This window comes from Mustela erminea, chromosome 1 (genome assembly GCF_009829155.1).
Source record: "Mustela erminea isolate mMusErm1 chromosome 1, mMusErm1.Pri, whole genome shotgun sequence".
NCBI classification, from domain to species: domain Eukaryota; kingdom Metazoa; phylum Chordata; class Mammalia; order Carnivora; family Mustelidae; genus Mustela; species Mustela erminea.
The window spans coordinates 22,025,038-22,045,081 of record NC_045614.1 but is presented as its reverse complement, the minus strand read 5'-3'; the positions used below and the strand labels follow the sequence as shown (position 1 = coordinate 22,045,081).

General features: G+C 56.6%; 1 protein-coding gene across 1 annotated transcript; it reads right to left on the bottom strand.

The window, feature by feature from the left end:
- Positions 1-2,481: 2,481 nt before the first annotated feature.
- Positions 2,482-16,440, bottom strand: ITIH1 (inter-alpha-trypsin inhibitor heavy chain 1). Its single transcript, XM_032321915.1, has 22 exons — positions 16,289-16,440; positions 16,013-16,033; positions 15,532-15,698; positions 14,968-15,072; positions 14,436-14,598; positions 13,781-13,894; positions 11,839-11,964; positions 11,636-11,752; positions 10,840-11,008; positions 10,626-10,751; positions 9,479-9,660; positions 8,999-9,184; positions 7,793-7,932; positions 7,047-7,201; positions 6,933-6,947; positions 6,570-6,590; positions 6,120-6,200; positions 5,900-6,013; positions 4,503-4,704; positions 3,416-3,588; positions 2,906-3,017; positions 2,482-2,757 (listed from the first exon to the last, which is right to left on the bottom strand). The coding sequence occupies exons 1-22, from the start codon at positions 16,400-16,402 to the stop codon at positions 2,628-2,630; spliced, it is 2,733 nt and encodes a 910-aa protein (XP_032177806.1). The 5' UTR covers positions 16,403-16,440; the 3' UTR covers positions 2,482-2,627.
- Between the last annotated feature and the right edge of the window lie 3,604 nt (positions 16,441-20,044).

The window sequence follows — 20,044 nt, the reverse complement described above, 5'->3', positions numbered from 1 at the left end:
GGACAGGACAAAGCCCACGTCCTGGGCTCCAGCCCTCCCTGTGATCTGGCTCCAGCCTGCTTTTCCGAACGCATTCTTCCCCCACTGGTGCGCCTGCCCCTTCTCAGCACCTCACACCTCCCTTCCTGCCAGCTCTATGTCCTGCCTCCAGAAGCCTTCATGCTTTCCAGCTGAAAGGTCATCTAGCTGACCCTAGATGGCCCTGCTTCAGGCTCCCGGTCCCCAAGGACCTGCTCCATCACTACCTTTCATGGAGGCTTGCATGTTTGGATCTGATCGTCCCCCTGGACTCCGAGCTCCCGGAGGGCCGGGCCATGTCACACATTCATCCCTGTGTTCCAAGGGCCTGGCCAGGGACTCAGTGGCCCTCACCTCCTGGAGAGTCCTTCCCCGAAGAGTCTCCAGGGAGGCTGGAGCTCTGGCTTCCGGGACAATGGTAGCTTCAGAGGCAGAGCCCAGGCCTCTCCTGGGCTACCCCAGGGCCCTGCCTGCCCCCAGACCTTCCAGAGTGGTGGCCATGGGCTGGACACACACAGGCTCTTTTGAGAAAAGTGGCCCAGGGACACTCCCACGGGGCGGCCGCTGAATGGTGTTGAGGAGGCTGCCTGAGCTACGTGATGGTGTCCTGTGGGCTTGGCCAAAAGCTCCGCACCCAACCATGACTTGTACAGAGAGAGTTGACTGCTAGGAGCAGAGAGAGAGCGAGAAGGCGGAAAGATGACTCCATGAGGGAGCAGAAGCCACAAGGAAGAAGGGTTCCGTGGTTGGCAGTGACAGGAGCCACAGAAGCAATGACAGAGAGTTGCTGACTCGACAGGAGGATGTGGGACCAAATGAAGCAACACAGAAGGGCCACCGCCCATGTGGCAGGCCAGCTGGGGTCCCCGTGTTCCCCGGGCCTCCAGAATCCTTATACGGTCCCGTGGCCAGCTGGAGCCCTGCTCAGGGCCTGACGGGGACCCGCGCCCCACTGCTGACCCCCGGGAGCAGAGAGAAGTCCCCTCTCAGAGCTGCGCCACCCAGCCCTGCAGCCCGGCCACCAGGTTCCTGGCTCCCACGACAGCTTGTTCATGTGGCCCTTTTGAGTACCCATGGTCACCGACCACGGGGTGACGGGGGACTGTGGCAGAACAGTTGTCCGACCAGCATTGTCCAATGGTTGCTTGGGGCCCTGCGGTCAACTACAGAGCTTCCCCAGCCCTCGGAGGACTTCCGAGGCAGCTCAGTAGGCACTGGAGGGGACAGCTGGGCACTTGGAGAGACCCAGAGTCACACGCAGAGTTTGAGAATTAGATGGAGTCCAAGAGCTCTTCGGGCTCACTGCTTTTCCACTCTTCAGGAAGGCTTTCTTCGGGCCGGTGACCAGCCGTCTGGCTGCTTCTCCCTTGAGAAGCCCTGGAGGCTCTCGAAGGCACTTGGTCTCTGAAACACCGTTGGCCACCCCCCGCCTGCCCCCAAGGGCTCTGTGTTCCCTAGACCTGGGGCAGCCCTGGAGCTCAGCATTTGTGTGATTGATGTGGGGCCTCGTGGACCTCCATTGCCGTGGGAACTGGATGGAAAGCCAGCAGAGAAAAAGTAGATACCTTCGGAAAGGAGAGACCCACCAACCTCCACCCGAGGGCCCAGAGGCTCCTGGAGGTACAGACAGCTTCATCTCCCTGCATCCTGTGTCACTGCACTTCAACAGGGCCCCGAGGGGGAGCCCAGGGAAGGAGCCCCGCAGGGATCATTCCAGGCCTCAGCATGAGAAGCCCGTGGGCCACGGTTGCTATCTCCCTGAAATCAGCGCTTCTAGGGGGTGGTCGTCTCTGCATTTGGGAAATATCCTGGCTCCCCCAGCTAGAATTGCAAACCCACAGCTGGAAATGGGGCTTGGGGGAAGGCCTGCGGAGACCCTCTGCCCACCGGCTGTAGCGTCCAGCTCCCAGCAGGGCTTCTCTGGGACTCCAGATCCCCATCGATCTCATATGCTCCTTTCATATGCTCATTTTAAGTGATGCTTTGGAATATCTAGAACCAAATCCCAGCAGGCTGGGATCCGCTGCCCAGCCTGATGAGAGGATCCACATGGGGGGTTAAGCACACAGATGCTGACACCGCTGACACCAGACAGCCTGGGTTCAAATCCCAGCTCTGGCATTTATGAGTGATTTTGGACAAATCACCGAACCTTTGCTTTTTCAGCTGTAAATCGGCCTGAAACAAGTATCAGTGGGAACGTACACTTGGTTAATCCCATAAAGACACAGAACAGTGCCCGTAGAAGCTGCCAGTGTCCTGGGAGGGGAGCTGGGTTCAGGAGGCACTCCAGGCACTCCTCTGGCTTGGGGTTGGGCAGCTGCCGTGGACAGGGTGGGGTGGGGCCGAGTTGGTGGAGGCTCCCTCGTGGCCTCCAGGTCAGCTGTGACCCCAGCCCTATGAGAGGCAGTATCTCGGGTGGCCTCCCGGCCACCCTCCTTCCCAAAAAGCAGCCAGCCCGGGTTAGACATAGCCTCTCTTTAATGAAAATCATGGGGACTTTGTCACAGTGGGTCAGCTTGACCAGGGAGGTGTGACACGGGAAGCAGGTCAGATGCTGTCCTCCGCTGCGACGGTCCTAAGAAAGGACAGGGGTGCTGGCAGGGGGGTCAGAAGATGTCAGGGACGATATAGTCCGTGTAAACACCGTCGATGAGCCCTGCCCCGTTGTTGTGGACGAACCAGCAGGTCACCTCAGTCCCATGCCGGGGGTCCTTGCTGTAGTCTTTTTGCAAGCCCCTGAGGAGATACAAAGAGCTAGGGTTACCTTTTGGAGGCAGCAGGGCTGCACCCCCACCCCCAGAAGCCCATCCACCTGTGACATCTGGAGCCCCAACCGATGATGGGGATGCTGAGGGCCGAGGTACTGGGAGAGCAGCCTGCTTACCTGGTGACGGTCAGCTGGTGGCTCTTTACCACCATGGTGGCATCTGTCTTTGTGGGGTCGGAGCCTGGGTGGGGGTCAGACACTTTATAATCCAAGGGGTGGAAGAATTGTCCTGGAAAGGCACATTGGAGCAGCAGTTACCACAGGGGCCCTCGTATGCAGCAGGTGCACACTGGAGGGTCAGAGAGCTGCTGCAATGTTTTTTTCTTGAGGGTGTGACTATGTCTCATACGTTTTGGCATCAAGAGCCACCTTTAGTTCACCTGTTCTGTGAATCGGACCTCTCCCTGTTCACCCCCAGGCCCACTGAAGCTTTGGTTTCCCCTTGTGTTTGATCACAGGCTTTCTGAGGGACAAGACCTTCACCGGGACAAGCCCTCTTTGGAGCTCCGAGCCTCGATGGCCAAGGTGCAGGAGAACCTGCTCTGGTGCTCAGCTGCAAGTCCGACCCATGGCAAGCCCCAGGCTGCTGCCGCGCACCCCCAGCTCAGCCTGCCGGGCCGGTCATACCCAGCAGCCCGTGTGTCCGTGCTGACATCCGGTGGCTATCCAGCACATAGAAGCCCAGGAAGTCCTGGTGGACGGCACTCCCCTTCCACACCCGGTGCAGGACGACCTCAAAAGTGCCCCCATCTTCCACAGACACCACGAGGTTCCTCCTCCTGTTGATGGTCACTACCACCCTGCAGGGCCGGGCGGCCATGAGGGCAGGTGCAGCTAGATGGCACCCCTCTCCATTCAGTTGCCCTCATCCTCCTGGATCCAGCTCTCGTGAGTTCCCCTACCCCCTCACTCCCCGATGGAGGGGTGTTACCTGCTACAATCTCTTTCTCACATGCTGCTATGCGGGGGGGTGGGCAGGGCTTATAGTGTGCTAGGCCCTGTGCCAAGCCCTCCACACAAGCTGCATCATGCATTTCTCACTCAGATCCTGTGAGGCTCAGAGAGGGTAAGGAATTTGCCCAGGGTCACACAGCTGGTAAGCAGTAAAGCCAGGACTTGGACTCCAGCCTGTCTAACATCAAAGTCTGTGTTCTTTGCCTGCCACTGATCGTCTGTGTCCTCCACACTGGACTCTGCCCACGTCCTCCTATAGCTCTGCTGCTGAGCATCGGCTCTGGCCCTTGGCAGAGTTTGGTGGATGAATGAGTGGAAGAAAGAACAAGCACGACACAAGGCACGTTAAGACAGGTGCTGAAAGAGAAGCCCAGTGAACTCTGGAGTTCAGCAGAGAAGAGACGAGGTGATGTTTCAGGGAATAGGTGGCCTTTGTGCTGGGCCCAAGAGGTGAGTTGGCTTGGTTCGGTGGCGATGGGAACGGACTGCAGGACAAGAGCGCCATGGAAGCCTAGGCATGCAGGAAGCTGGGCCTGGAGCACAGGTCCGGAAATGGAGGGAAATGGACAGGATTGTCCACAGGGTCCCACATGTCTGCCCAGCCCACACGGAGGTCACGTGATTGTCATTCATTGACTTGACTCAGGGGCCAAGGGCCTGGCAAGCTCAGGCACCTGAGCTGGCTCTGGGGCTTCCTGTCTTGTCCCTCCCCCCACCTACTCTGGCCCCCCTACCCAGGCCCTGGCCCCAGCCTGGTTACTCGTGTTGCCGCAGCGAAGCCTGGTCCCTCCAGGAGAACATGGGTCCACCCGAGCCAGGGTTCAGTGTAATGTTGTGAGGAGTCACTTCCAGCTGAAAGCCAGTCGCAGGGTTCGCGATCCCCAGCCGTCCGAAGTAGGTGCCCTCTTGCTGCCCTGGGCTGCTGGCTTTGTTGCCAATGAGCTGCCCATTCACCGAGAAGCCTGCAGTGGTGTAAGGCGCCATCCGGGTCAGGGAGGGCCCAGCTCTCGCTAGACGCCTGCCACCCTGCCTTTGCTCACGCCACGCCTCCTTCCTGGGAGACACCCGCACTCCACCTGTGCCACACTGGCTTCGAGGGGCTCACCTCCCAAGGGGTTAGCGGAGGCCACACAGCACCTCTCCCCGCCCCTCTCCTCCCACCACACTAACTACCTGGTACTTAGTCCTTGCTTCTGGGACATGCTGGAGATCCTGCCTCCCTGAGGACAGAACTTGTGTCTGTTCTTCCTCTGTGGCCCTAATCCCTGACTCAGGAGCAGGTCCCAGAGGCCCCCTATGACCTGAGCAGTTCCCAAAGCTCCCTCCTTGTCCTCACGACCCCAACACAGCATGTTCTGAAACTGTCATCTGAGAATTTGTTCACCTGTCTCTCTTCACTAAGCTGCACAAGAACAAGGACTTTGGCTGAGCCCCTCCTGCACCTGTAGGCTATAGGAAGTGCTCAGCAAACCCTTGCAGATGGCCTGACCAGAGGGAGGGAGAGAGAGTGGCCCCACAGACGGACAGGGAGTCATTCCCACCGCCTGAGCTCTGCTAGAGGATGCACTCTGAGGCTCCAGCCAGGAGGCAGGACAGGATCACTACGTAACTTGCAGAACTAGGTACAAAATGCGAGGGGCTCCTTGTTCAAAAAATATTAAGAATTTCAAGACAGGGGTGCCTGGGTGGCTCAGTGGGTTAAAGCCTCTGCATTCAGCTCTGGTCATGTTCCTAGGGTCCTGGGATCGAGCCCCACATCGGCCTCTCTGCTCAGCGGGAAGCCTGCTTCCTCCTCTCTCTCTTTGCCTGCCTCTCTGTCTACTTGTGATCTCTGTCTGTCAAATAAATAAATAAAATTTTAAAAAAAAAGAATTTCAAGACAGCTAGAGCAGAGTATTAAACTGTGCGTGGGCCCTCCTAAGCATAGGGTCCTATGTGCCTGCGTGGGTTCCATGTCCATGAAGCAGGTGTCATCTAGGGCTCAGGCAGGCAGATGCGAGAGAAGGAGGCAGATTGAGCCCAGGCAGGGGACTGCGGGACACAGTCTGTGGGATGTGGAGGCCACAGCCACTGTCTTGTCCGCGGCTGCACACTGAGGGTGGAGGGGTCCGGGCGCTAAGCCACCCTGTCTGACAGAAGGAGTAATGTCCCCCATACCTGTGTCTGGGTCCTGCACCAGGCTGAGGACCACACCGGGCTCCTCGTTGATATTGAAGCACAGAGTATCCTTTTTCTGAGGCACGTGGATGAGGAAGTGGGGATCAGTGTCCACTGGGGGCAGAGCAGGGAGTCCGTTAGATGGGGCATTGGGCAGGTGGGCTGGGGCCCGCTGGGAGAGCAAGACAGGGGTGTCCCTCAGACCCTCCCCAGGACTCACCTCCAGTCACTTGATTTGGCAACTGCTGAAAGTTGGAACTGGATCGAGTCGGGGAAGGCTGCAAAGCCGACAGCACGAACGCTGGAGAGTGAATGGCATTTAGGAGGACGGTACTCTGCTTTCCTCGGGCTGCTGGCTCCTCTTCCCAGGCCCCGCCACCCAGGCAGCAGGCCTGAAGCCACAGGGCGGGAGTGGCCCCCGAGTCCCTGATGCCTCCAGGTGTGCTGACTCCCAGTCTCTCTCCTTCCATGGGGACCTAGTGGAGCCAGTGGCACAAGAGGTCACCAGGCCCAGGCAGGGGGCCATTCTGAGGGACCCAGTGGAAGGCAGTGAGGAAGCCTTCGGCTGTCTGTCATTTCCTCCTCAGGCAAGTAGGGGCACACAGCCTGAGGGACTGCACGTGGGGAGGAGAGAAGTAGAGACGTATGTCGGCGGGATGCGGTCACTTACTCTTTCTGTGTCCCAGCATCTCTGTAGAGGACAATGACAGAGGACGGCGTCACCCTCACCACCCCACCTGAGAGGCACACACCTCGTTCACCAGTCTGGGCCCAGAGGCCAATCAGTCCTCAGCGAACCCTCCTCCCCTGGGCTCCCTGCCCCCCATCCGGGCCCCCGCGGCAGACACAGGCTCACAGAGGCCCGGATGGAAGCTGCGCAAGGGCTCCCCAGGCACAAAGGGGCAGCCGCTAGCTTGTGGTGAAGGGGAGAGGGGACGCGGGGCAGGGAGCCCGTGCCTGGGGGCTGGAGCACGAGCTGCTTGGCCGGCCACCGGAAACCCCTTCTGAAAACCAACATGTTTTTGAAACTCACCCAACGGCAGAGAATCTGGAAGGAAGAGAAAGGGAAGAGAATGAAAGCCCAGGAGGTTTTCGACCCTCAGAAGCCTCCCCGGACCCACAGCGCTCCCCGCGGCAGAGCACATACCCTCGGGGGGCTTGTCAATGATGGGCTCCAGGCCGTCCTCGTCGGTCATGCCCCTGATGGTCATGGAGGTCAGCGGGGTCACGAACTGGTAAGCCAGCGACATCTGCAGGGCCTTGGCTGTCACGTCGGCCTTCTCCTTCCCCTCTAACTTCATCCTGAGAGACACACAGACCCGCTCCAAGCCCCGCAGCCTGGACAACAGCAGACTCGCGCTGCCTGGCCCTTTTTTTTTTTTTTTGCTCATTGGTTCACTCATTCACTCATTCAGCAAACATGTGTGGGGCACCTGCAGGGCGCCTGTCCCGCGGCTGCCTCCCAGGGCCTCTTGATTTAAAGCCCCCACACCAGGAAAACCTGGAGATGCGGCAGGGCTGGGGGACGTGCCTCAGAAAGACACAGGGAATGGATCCGCTGTGTGATTCTGGGCGAGTGGTCTAGCTCCTCTGGAGCTCAGCGTGCTCATCTGTGAAATGGAGATAACAAGGAAACTGGCCTGCAGGTTGTGGGGATGACCCGAGCGTGTGTGGACACCATGGCCCCACGGAGAGGGCAGCTTCCCGTGAGGCGGGGGCAAACCGTGTCCCACCCACACTGTTGACTAACCAGTTGATGTTAACCCGGTGAGCAAAGCCGAAGCCCGGTCTGTCTGACCTGCTCCCAGCCTCAGAGGCCCAGGAGTGTGCCTTCTCTGTTCACCCCACTGGTCCAGAGGCCCCAGTGTCCACCCCGCACCGCACGGGTCCTACCGCTTGGCCAGCAGCTCCTGGATGGTGAGGTAGGCCCAGAGGCGTTCGACGTGGTTCTCCAGCATGTGGCCGCGCTCCTGGAGCAGTCTCTTCATCTCCTCCTCATCCACCAGACAGGTCGTCTTGAACTCTTGGCCCTCCTGAGGGTCGCGATGGGGTGGGGGGCTGAGCACCGTGGAGGAGCACAACCGCTGGCCGGGGACGCCGCTCCGGCCTTCCAGGGGCCCCACTGTGCCCGGTCTCTGTGCTCTGTCCCCCGCACCCGCCCGGCCTGAGCCTGCTCTCTTCCACCTCACTCTGCCCTTGATCCCACAAACGTTTGCTGAGCACTCTCAGAGCCGGGCGAGCTGGCCTCGGCTCTGGGGATCCCAGGGAAGGGAGGGGCAGGCCCTTCCCTCCTCAAGTCACTCTCTCTGGGGCCTGCCAGCAAGCAGCTAGCTATTTCCACCACATTCCACTCCTCCTAAGGCCCACCACGTCCCCACACACAAATGCTTCTCTCTTCCAAGCCGTGGTAGCTGGGATTCCCTCACTGAGGGTATCCTGTGCACTGGGCCCCACGCAAACAGTGCAGGGATTCTTTCATTCTTTCCACCCAGCTCTCCAGGACGGTATTCCCCTGGACTACAGAGAGGGAAACTGAGGCCCGGAGAGCTGGACCTGTTCGCTCAAGGTCACCCAGCTGGTGAGAGGGAGCCAGGATGCAGCTCCGCTTTTCTGACTCAGAGTCCTGATTCTGAACCCTCGACCGCACAGTGAGGTGTGAATCCACACCCTGCGGTCAGGGTCTGGGCCTCACGCGTCTGTAAGACAACCTCCGCCCCCCCACCGGTGGTGTGTGTGCGCACACACGCGTGTACACGCGCGCATACACACACACACACACAGGCACACACGGCACTGTGGCACAAAGCTGGGTGCACAGGAAGTGTTCCGGAAAAGGCTAGCCTCTTGCTCTCTCATGCCTGGGGGGAAATGATATAAGGAGTAACAGGTGATGATTAGATCAAGGCACTACACCTAATCAAGGCCATTTTGGTTCCACTGCAGCCCGTCCGCGGGCTGCTTGCATGTGGGAATGTTCAGGCCTTGGGGAGAAGGGGGTGGTGTGGTGCCTGGGGTAGGGGGAATAGGGTGGAGAACAGGTGTGGTTTGGAACCTCTGAGTGCTGCCTGACCTCTCCCCAGTCCGTAGCCCACTGTTTACCCCATGGGCCAGCACGTCAGCCTTGAAACTGCCCAGTTTGTTGTCAGCAATGCGTCCCGCCACCATGATCTCCGAGCCTTCGTAGTACTGTTTATGGCGCTGCTGGGTCACGGCTGAGACGGTGTCCTGGGGGTAAAGCAGCTCCACGTCCACCAGGAGGGGGTTGGCTACCTGGTCGTAGAAACCCTGCGGGCAGAGGTGGGGCACGACCTCAGAGCTGATGGGCCACCCTGGGCACCCCATGGGGAAACCCGCTCACCAGGTGGGGTGTTGGGATCCCTGTTCTGCAGACAGAATTGCAGGCTCATAGGGGTTAAGGAACCAGCTTCAGGTCCTACAGCTGATTCAAACCACATTCTAGAGCTTTATCTGCTCCTCTGGGTGGTTGGGCAAAAGGCCGCCAAGGCCGGGCAGCTGTGGCAATGTGGGCCGTGGCCCACCGTTGGTGGTACGTTGTGGGGCGAAGGGGAAGGAGGAGACCTGCAGCTGCTGGGTGGCGTCATGGTCCTCATAAATTCTCTGGGCCCGTCCGTTGTTCTCCATGGACATGACCTCCAGGAAGTTGAAGTCCAAGTTGCGGCCAAAGCCCAAGTTGTAGAGCGGGAACTTGCCCCGGATGGCGTTGCGGACGTTCTTGAGGATTTGGGAATGGTCCGTCACTCCTGCAGCCACACACACGCAGGCAGAGCCGGGATACGGACTCACAGGCACGTAGGGCACAAGGGGCCTTTGGGGCACCCTCAAACCTATCTCACACCCCCACCTCTCTCCTGTCCCCACCAGCATCTTGAGGCAGTGTCTTCCACAGGCTCTGTGGGTGACTACGATAGCTCCTGATGGCCCTCAGGAACATGCCCATCTATATGGATCCATCATAAGCAGACCAGAATCTGCTCTAACCACCCTCCCCCAGAGGTCATTGTCATGGCCTCCCAGACCCTGCCACCCTTCCCACCCTTGTTCTACCTAGTCTGCACCTGCCTGATGTTCTCAGTCCGGCCCTGCCATTGTACATACTTGGTTTTGGTTTTGGTTTTGGTTTTTGTCAAGCTGCTCCCTCTGCCAGACCTTCCTTCCTGCTTCCCTTCTCCTCCTCCCAGCCTGAGCTCACAGGCCACCTCCTCCAGGCAGCTTCACTGGGACCCTGCCTGGGCCAGATGTCCTTAATCCTATAGCCTCCTGACACCGTGTTCTTTCAAGGCCCTCAACAGAACAGCTGCTCCTGGGTCTGCCACCCCAGTGGATCCTGTGCTCTCTTGAGGACAGAGGAGAAGCCTGTTCTCTCAGTGTCTCTTCTTGGTCCCCAGTCCCATGCTTGGCACACAGTCGGTGCTGAATACCTAGTTCGTTAAACTCAACCTGGGAATTCTGCCTGTTGTCCTGGGATCTGCTTAACCCTGTGTCATACGGGTACTTCCCCCAATCGCCCAGCTCAGCAGAGAAATATGCCTTGTAAGTCCTGCAGACTTTATGGGCGGAACTCTGTCTTTAGATCAGGGTTTGACTTCTCCTGGAGCCGTTCTTCACCCCCTACAACATCTCCAGTAGCGGGATTTCCAAGCACAGCTTGAACGCCTTCCGTAACGAAGAGATCACCGCCTCCCAACACGGGCCTTGAGGTGCTTACCCTCTGTGGGCTCGCCATCTGTCAGCATGATGAGGACTGAGGCATGGTTGCTGAGTTCGGGGAGGCTCCTGTGAGCTTGGTTCAAGATCTCGATTCCCCGGAGCAAACCTCCATTCAGGTTTGTGGCTGCAAAGGAAGGAAAGCAGGCCAGTGTATGCCCTCATTCCAAGGGGACAGGGGGGACTCCAGAGTGACTCAAGACCCCTGCACTTACCCCCAGCCAGGTAGAAGCGCCGCACAAATTCTTGAGCTGCTTGCAGATTGGCTGGGGAAGCCGGCACCAGTGAGCCCTTCCATGATTGCACTTCAGACCCAAAGAGGACCAGGTCGAAATAGTCCCCTGGCCGCATGTCCCCCAGGATTTTAAGGAGCGCTTCCTTGGTCTGTAATGACAGGACAGTCGGTGGAGGGACATGGCTCCATGAGAGTGTCCCCTGTCAATTCCAGGTATGCATTTGAGAGATCCACAGGGCAGAGGGACACAGTGGACAAACGGGAAGGGACGGGCAGGACAGCCAGGTGGTGCCAGGAGAGGTCTGTCCTCCGGGCGTGGATGAGCAGACAGAGAAGGCGGGGGGACCCCGTGTGGGGAGAAGAAACGACCGGAAGCTCGAAGGGGGCAGAATCAAGAAAGAATTTCTAAAACTCTGCCAGTGGAGCTGTGGCTCTCAGAGCACTATGGGCAGTGGGCTGTCCCTGCTGCCAGACACCTCCCTGGGGATAGCCATGATTGCCCTGGCACGTTCAGTGTATCCTCCCATCACTAGACCCACGAGCCTGTGGGCATCCCACTGTACTACTGAGGAGCAGGGGCTCCTCCCGTCATGGAGGTACAATGAGGACGTGGCTGATGCCCGAGCCCCTGACTGCTGGGATTTCCTGTCAAATCACCCCGCCTCTGATCAGGAGCAGAAATCCCCAGCCCAGGCTCTGGCGACAGCACCAGCATGGGCTGAGTGCTGGGGCTGGAAAAGCTGCTGCTGGGGAAACTGCTTCAAGCCACCATTCACCTGTTTCAGTTTCTGGCCTTCCATGGAGGTGCTGATGTCGATCACAAAAACCACGTTCTTCTTCAGGTTCGTCAGGTTTTGGGGAGCAAAGAAGTGGGCAAAATGGTTGTTGGCAACCTGGAACACGAGGGGACAAGTGAAGCTCTTGTCACAAGCGCCCCCGCCTGGTCTCTGAGTCTCAGGGCCGGAAACTTCAGGCTCACCAGGAGGTCGCACAGTTGGTCTCGATTGACATCGTAGGTCACCTTGAAGTCCCCATTCAGCATGGACGTGGAGCACGTGGGGCAGGACTGCTGCTGACCCACAGTCGGGCGGAAGAGGACGTGACCCTGGAATGGTGGAGGGCGTGCGGCATTACTGCTTCGTGGGGCTGCGATCTGGACGCTTGCAGAGACACCATAAAGAGCGTGCATGCGCACATGTGTGTGTGTCTGTGTGTGTGTGTGTGTTGTGTGACTCATAGAAATGAGTCTGGCGGGCCCTTCCCCCTGCTGAGAGCACACGCCTATAAGCTAGTAGGAGAGAAGACCTGTTTCTTTGCGTATATGCTTCTGAATCATTGGGCTTTTCTACAAGTGTCGCCACTTTGGGCACAAAATAATAGCAGTATGAGAACAAGAGACATCAGTTAACCCAAAACTGTGGGGTGAAAAAGTAAGGCTACGACACTGTGCTGGAAAACAGAGCCCCCATCCCCCACCACCTCCTTCTGGTGGGCAAAGAGCAGAGGCTGGAAGGAAGGACCCGGGGAGGAAGCTGGAAGCTAAGGTCTGGTCTGACTTGGTGTCGGTGCTCAGGGAATTAGGGATGAGGTTTTTTTTTTGTTTTTTTTTTAACTTTTAATTTTTAATTTTTTATACATATATTTTTATCCCCAGGGGTACAGGTCTGTGAATCGCCAGGTTTACACACTTCACAGCACTCACCAAAGCACACATTCTCCCCAATGTCCATAACCCAACCCCCCTTCTCCTAACCCCCCTCCCCCCAGCAACCCTCAGTTTGTTTTGTGAGATTAAGAGTCACTTATGGTTTGTCTCCCTCCCAATCCCATCTTGTTTCATTTATTCTTACTCAATACTTTTTCTCTCTCTCTCTTTTTAAAAAAAGATTTTGTTTATTTATTTAACAGATAGAGAAAGAGAGAGAGCACAAGCACAGGGAGCAGCAGGCAGAGGGAGGGGGAGAAGCAGGCTCCCACTGTACAAGGATGCCAACGCAGGGCTTGATCCCAGGACCCTGGGATCATGTCCTGAGCCAAAGGCAGACATTTAACTGACTGAGCCACTCAATACTTTTCTAGACTTGTAACTTTCTACGTTTTCTTTAAATGCTTTTTAATTTTTACTTTTCATGTATTTGTTTGTTATAAGACTAAGATATACTCATCAAAAACCCCCTCCAAAACTTGAAAAGGATGGTTAGGAAGGCACCGACCCACCCCTTGGTCCCCTACTAAAAGCAAGCATGTTTGCTAACACTCTGGGTGTCCTACTTTGCTTAAAAAAGAACCGCTCCAAACTGCAAGAAACATTTCCTTCATTTAAGTTATGATGGAGTCACTACCAAAGGGAGGTTCCCACCTCCCTGGAGGGTTCGTTCCTGGCTCCATTTGAGGGCAAATTAAGAAGCAGGGCACCGGCTGGGTATCACCCACCCATACGCCACATTCCGCCAGGACCTGGGGAAGGGGCAAGCAGGGGACTTCAGGAGTTTCTGCCAACGGGAGGTTTGTGACAAGTGGTAAGTGGCGAGGTAGACCAAAGGCCTTCCCAAACTGAGGTCTGTTTCCTAAAGACCTGGAGCTTGCAATCCTAACTGCGACAGCATCTGAGATTCCTTCGTGTGCTCTGTATTTCCCTGAATGCTTTCACATGGGTGTGACACAGCAAAGAGGAAACTGAGGCTCAAGCAAGTCAGCGGCTCACCCCAGACCATGCAAACCAGCGTGGGCTTGTCCCCAGCCTCGGCATGCAGGCTTTTGTTAAGTGCTCTGAGAACGAGAGCTATGAGTTCCCTGGGTACACCAACCACAAAACGCCTATGTCCCTTACTAGGGCAGCCTGCGGCCCCTGCCTGGTTCCCAGGCTAAGCCTGGCTGAGAGGTCCCAAAGGCCCACCATCGCTCCCAGCCATCCCACACACCTGTTTCCCTGAGAAGGATTTCTTGATGAGTTGGCTTTCCAGGTCCTTGGGGAGGAAGGAGGCCTGGGCATCCAGCTTGCTGATCCCCTGAGGCTCAAAGATGTCCACGTCGATCTGCGTCATTAAAGTCCCCAGGCTCCATTGAGGCCACCATCAAGACTCAGTCAGGAGCCAACCTGTGTCCTGGCTACCCACTGTGTGTGGTACCCACCTAGCCCTCAGCACAGGGCCTAGCATGTCATCGGCACTCCAAAAATAGAGGCCAAATGAAGGTGTGCATGCCTGGGCCCCTGAACTCGGCTGCTACTGAGCTGCCAACAACAATCACAGCCTCTTCGGCTGCCTGGGGCTTTCTGGTCTACCAGCTTCCGGGACGTTCAATATGTCTCGTGATCCTTGTGGCACCTCTGGGACCTGCAGGAAGCCCCAGTTAACAGATGAGCAAACCAAGGCTCAGAGAGGAAGAGGACGTTGGTAGCTCTCTGCCCACAAAGAGCCCACTAGAACCTACCCAAGGAAGACAGTCTCCTTCTGTGTGCTCAGCCCTGGGATGGCACATGGTGTGCCCTGAGCCAGGACTCGGAGCCATGGTGAGAGAGAGGAAGGAGCCCTGCTCCCCAGACGGCTCCCCTGCAAACGGTCACCTGTAATCTACCTCGAAATGATGCACCAGCTGCTTGGGTTTGACTTTGATGACAATTTCATACTGCTTGAGTTTCCTCTTCAGCACCTCCTCGTAGGTCAGCCGAAACGTGGCCTTGCTCCGGGCCCCAATGGTGAGGTGGATGGTGAATTGCTCCATTGTTCTCCCCGAGGCCCTGGACATACGGCCATCGGCCACAACAGAGAGACAAATGGTGAGTGACACGTGGGTCTTGTCACCTAAAGCGTGGCCCTCAGAATCAATTTCTCTTCCACTCATGCTACTCCTGGTTTTCCTAGCCCTTCACCCTTGTCTTAGCTGAGTGTTCAGGGTCAAGGTCAGGACCCAAGGACAGAGTCCCCTTCTCCCAGAGGCTGGTCTGGGAGGTAGCCATGTCGGCACCAGCCCTGTCTGGTGCACCTGTACTGGCATTTGAGTTCAGGTAGTTTGCTCACTTCTAATCAACCTGGGGCTGTTCCCCAGCCAAGGCCACCTTACAGCCCTCAGGTCCGTCCTTGCTGGGGAGGGTGGCACCAGAACTCACCTGACAAGGCCGGCATTTTCTCCGGAGACAGCAGCTTTCCGGTACTGCTTCCATGCGGACGCTTTGTCCTTTATATCCCCGATGAATGCGTTTCCATCTGATGTGCTACAGGGAGGAAGAAGCCCTCAGGGGAAGTGCCCCTGGCCCCAACCACTCAGGTCCATCATACCGGAGGGGCTCCCAACCCAGCCCTGGAGAAGGCCCTGTCCTGGTGAGCGCTCGTGGGAGGCACCCCCTGCCACCTCTCGCTGCCCACGGAGTGGTTCGGGGTTTCTATGGCAGTGAGAGGGGCAGCCATGGCCACGGGATCCAACAGGAGATCTTGGGTGCAGGCCTTTGCTGTTTGAGCCCTATGCTGAAAACCTACTGTCAGAGGCCCCACTTTGCTCTCCAAGATGGGAGCCCAGAACAGATACAAGTGGCTTGCCCATCCCCTCTGCGCTGGAGCTGGCCTATGGTCTTGCCGGCAAGAAGGAGGAGGTCGGCACTGTCCAGCCACCGGAGCCATGGCTTGGGGCTGGTGAATGGACAGCTCTGGGCGTGGAAGTCAGGCAGGGCACGCACATGGCAAAGTCACTGATGAAGGCCGTCTTGGGGATTTCCACTTCGAAGGCCACTTCCTTGGCTTCGTCGGCATTGTTGACCACTTGGCTGGTGATGACATAATGGGCGAAGCGAGAGGTGACTTTGCAGTTGACTTTCAAACTCCGGATGGTCACGCCATCGACGGCCTAGAGTGGAAGTGAGGGGGCTGTGGCTGGGAACAGGGAGGGTGGGCCTCTGAACCAGGAGGGACTCCCGTGTTGTATGGGGAATCAGCACCCAGCTCAGAGGCCAGGCGCCCAAAGAACAGACCGGATCTCCCAGAAAGACCCACTCTATCCTCTGCCGGAGACCCTGCAGTGAGGCGTGCAAGCCCCCCATGTCTGGGACATGGAGTCCCTCTGCCCAGAGCGCTGATAGAAGGGCACCCCCTGCAGGATGGGGGGAAAACAGGCTGCAGTATGGCCCCTCTACAGACCCCTTTGCAGAGAATCTCACTCACTGTGTCCACAGTCTGTCGCTTCTGTAAAACAAAACCGGGACAAGGGTAAGTGGGAACGTGTAGGGGACCATAGCTTATCTGCTAAGGAGTGGGAATGGGACACAGTCTGGGTCCTCTACCCCTTGGCCTCACCTCCCCCTCGCTGCTTGGACATTACCTCTCCGGCAGTGGTGGTCAAGGTGACTGCGGGTGGCCCCGGGGCCCTGGGGTGAGGGTCTTGTGTCCCTCCTGGGCCCATTCTGGCCTGTTTCTGGCCTGAGGGGTTTACCCACATACCTTGTTGACTTTGGGCCTGCCTGTGGGTGAACCCTGAGTGGGCATGGCCTGCAGGACGAGGAGAGAGGCCAGGTATAGGCACAGTAGCGCCCGCAGCCCCATGGTGCCGTCCATGGTCTCGAGGCTCCTGCTGCCTCGTCCCTTCGCTCAGACCGTTAATCAATAAAGTGCTGGATAAACATGGATTAAACATTAGACAAGGTGAAGGCAAATATCACAATCAGGGGGATCAAAATTTAGCAGTAAAATCGTTCTCCTTGGGGGGGATTCCCAGCTGCGTAAACTCCTGACCAGCCTCAGACGGAGCCCCTTTGGACAGAGCCGCTCTCTGCCGGCAGGAATGGCGAAGCCCCGGATGGCCCATCTAAAGCCTGGTCTGGCACAGGCAACACCAGGGACATGGTGACATGCGTCAAGAAGCCACAGTTCAAAGTGGACTTCTGAAGTCCATTAGGTGTTACTTTCAAAATTCTTCAAGCATCAGCAACCTTTTCACAGTCATGGTCTGGCCGGGGTGGCAAGATGGTAGAGTTTACCAAGTGTCCGCCCACGCCCATGGCTCTAGCCGTGCCAGCCCTTGGGCTGGTTCTGCCAGAGGCCGTCTGGCCAGTCCCTGAGATGTGTAATGGGCGACCCGTGCTTTAGGACAGTTTCTTAATCCCTCTGGACCTTCACATCTGGATTTGGAAAGAACAGAAATGAGCCTCATTGCTCCTCCTCCTGGGCAGGGCTGGGGAGGCAAAGGGGAATACTGTGTTTTCATAATGGAGGGCTAAGTATGTGCTACGCATCGATCTCAGCTCTTTGCTGTCTCATTTTATCCTCGTGGTGTCCCTGGGATATTGGTCTCACAGCAGGTGACAGGATAGGTCTTCAAACCCAGATCTTTCAGACTCCAAAGCCCAAGCCTATCGTGTAATGACAAAAAAGCCCTCTGCCTTATTAGCAAGAAAGGAGACGCAGAGTTGAAAACCCCAGGGACCTCTTTTGGACTTTCAGTTTCTTAAGTTTTCTGCCCGAGCCCTCCTTGTCTGCCATGAGCCACAGCACACAGGGCAGATATGGCCCTGGTCAATCCACTCCATGGCCCTGGTTGAGATGTGCTGGCTGCCATGACCCTGATGGGGTGAGGGGGCCCCAGAGGCCACTTTGATCTCTGTTTGCTTGTCTCGGACTTTGTCTCTCAGAACAGCTTCTGGGAAAACGTTTATCATTCCCAGGCCGGAATGACCTTCTGGTCTGTTTTCTGGCCTTCGTGGAAGATGAGATGGATCAACATGGAATTGCCTTTGAGGTTCTGTTGATTTGCTGCATGGGTATCAACGGAGTCCTTGGTGGGCTGGGCATGGTGCCAGGCGCCAGGACACAGTGATGAGCTCGAGTACCTTGTTGTGTTCAGTGAGCTGGTGCATTGGGAAAAAAGAGCCAGAGGACTCAAAAGAAGCTCAGCGAGGGTCAGGGGTGTCAGAAACTAAGAGCAGCACGAAGGAGCTGTAGTAATCTGGAAGAGGCAGAGCTCACTCCCACAGGGCTTAGGGGAAGGTTCCTAGAGGAGGAGCCTGGGAAATGGAGCAGCCCTTAGACAGGAAGAGGAAAATGGGTGGGTGGGTGTGAAGCATGCTTGGGGAAGGTGCGGTTGCCTGCGTCCTGGAAGCTGGACCTGATGAAGAGAGTGGCGCAGGAGGCTCGGAAGTGGTTTGGGGTCAGTCTGGCACCGAAGTCTGAAAGGGGCCCATCTTTGGTGGAAAACACTAAAGATCTTTTGAGCAGGGGTGTGGGAAGATCGAGATTGGACTGTTGGGAGATGGGCAGCACCAAACTTGGCCCATAGAAGGTTCAAGAACTACATTTGTGTGGCTTGTGGGGAGGAGAGAGGGTATGGGGAGAGCTGGTAGTGACGAGTGCCTGACCAGCTTCTCGACGTCTTTTGTGTCCTACCTCAGATACTATTCCCAACTACCCCCAAGAGATGGATACCATTACTGCTTCCACATCAGGGATGATGAGGAGAGGCTGCTCCCCCTGTGGGTGAGGAAGGTGGTGGATGGGTGGACAGAAAGCAGGTGCGGTTTGGAAGATCGCACGCACCTGAGGGCCTGAGAGGGGGGCTGTGCTGCTGGTGCAAACGGATGGCACTCAGGACAGAGGACAGCTCAGACCGGCTCGGAGCTCCGCCCATACAGAGAAATGCTGGCTTGATTTGCTTAGAGCTTCTCCATCTGATACGGCCAAACTGAACTCATGACTTTCTCTCCCCGTCTTGCACTCCACCACCAAGCCTGGTCTTCTCTTCTTGTTGTCCACCCCAGCGAGGACCACCACCGTCCATCCAGGCATCCACACCAGAAAAGGTGGGTGGCATTCTACGTGGTTTATGCCCCTAGATTCCCTGCCCCTCACCCCTTTCTAAATATCTTCCTAATCCATTCACTTCTCTCCAAATCCCTAGTCGCCACTGAGTCTAAGCCATCTTCATCTCTCACCTACATGGCTGCTCCCCCTACCTCCACCCTCCTCCTACAGTGTGCTCTCCGGCGGCAGCCAGAGCCATCATTAAAAAAGGTTGATCTGTGGGGCGCCTGGGTGGCTCAGTGGGTTAAAGCCTCTGCCTTCGGCTCAGGTCATGATCCCAGGGTCCTGGGATTGAGCCCCACATCGGGCTCTCTGCTCCGTGGAGAGCCTGTTTCCTCCTCTCTCTCTCTGCCTCCCTCTCTGCCTACTTGTGATCTCTTTCTGTTAAATAGATAAATAAAATCTTTAAAAAAAAAAAAAAGGTTGATCTGCTTGAGATGTTTCCCTGTCTTACACATTTCCAGGTCCTGAGTGGTCTGGCTCCTGCTGACCCCTCCATCTCACTCAGCCATGCCTGCCCCCCTTGGGTCTCAACTTCAGCCACACAGATTTTTTTTCTGATCTGTATAGGCAGGTGCTCTTTCACTCATTCATTTGTCAGCCCCCCTTAGTCATCCATTCACACCTGCTGTGCACCAGGCCCATGTCAGCTGCTGGGCTTGGGGTCTTGAAGTAGACAGGGCTGGCCCGGTGCTGAGTTCACCCTGAACTGCAGAGATGAAGTCACAAAATAAGTCCATTGAGCCTTACCATATGGTGCTCCCTTCACCTGAAAAAAGTTTTCCTGCAAACTTCAGTTCAAGGAATGGTAGCTCGGGACAACCTACCCTGGATGCCCGGCCTGGGGCTGGTGACACTGACCTCAGTTGGCAAGGTTAACACATTAGCATGCTTCATTGATTAATGATCACCTCTCTCTTCAACTGTAAGCCCTATGGGGGAAGGACTTTGTTTGTCTTGTTCAGTTTGAGCCTCCAGAGGAGGGCACTAGCCTTGTGCTATGCAGGCTCACATTAAATGCCTATAGAATGAATGATAGGCTTAAAGAGGAGCAAGTTGCAGGAGGTTAAAAAGCAGGGAGCAAAGTACAGAACCTTGGAGAAACTCAAACCTGAGAGAATCAGGAGAAGTCAAAAGAAGAGGAGTAGACAGGAGGAGCAGGAGAACCAGAATTAAGTTGTAGGAACCAAGAGAGGAGAGAACTCACCAGAGGGGCAAGGGCTACCGAGGGGAAGAGGGATTGATGGAGACGAAAAATGCAACTCGGGAATCTGAGTCATTTTCCAGGAAGCTCTCTTGATGGCATGTGGGGCCAGGTAACTCTAGGGATTTTAGGAGCAGCGAGCTGTAAGCCTTCTAGAATGTTGTTTTGAATGTTGACCAATGAAAGACAAAATTGCAAAC

What these genes read in the sequence shown, in the direction of transcription:
- ITIH1 (XM_032321915.1), bottom strand. Translation starts at nt 16,402, where the DNA reads ATGGACGGCACCATGGGGCTGCGGGCGCTACTGTGCCTATACCTGGCC. An exon ending in GAAAATGCCGGCCTTGTCAG is followed by an intron (nt 14,599 to 14,967) that starts GTGAGTTCTGGT and finishes CCGTATGTCCAG; the next exon opens with GGCCTCGGGGAGAACAATGG. An exon ending in AGCTGGTGCATCATTTCGAG is followed by an intron (nt 13,895 to 14,435) that starts GTAGATTACAGG and finishes TTAATGACGCAG; the next exon opens with ATCGACGTGGACATCTTTGA.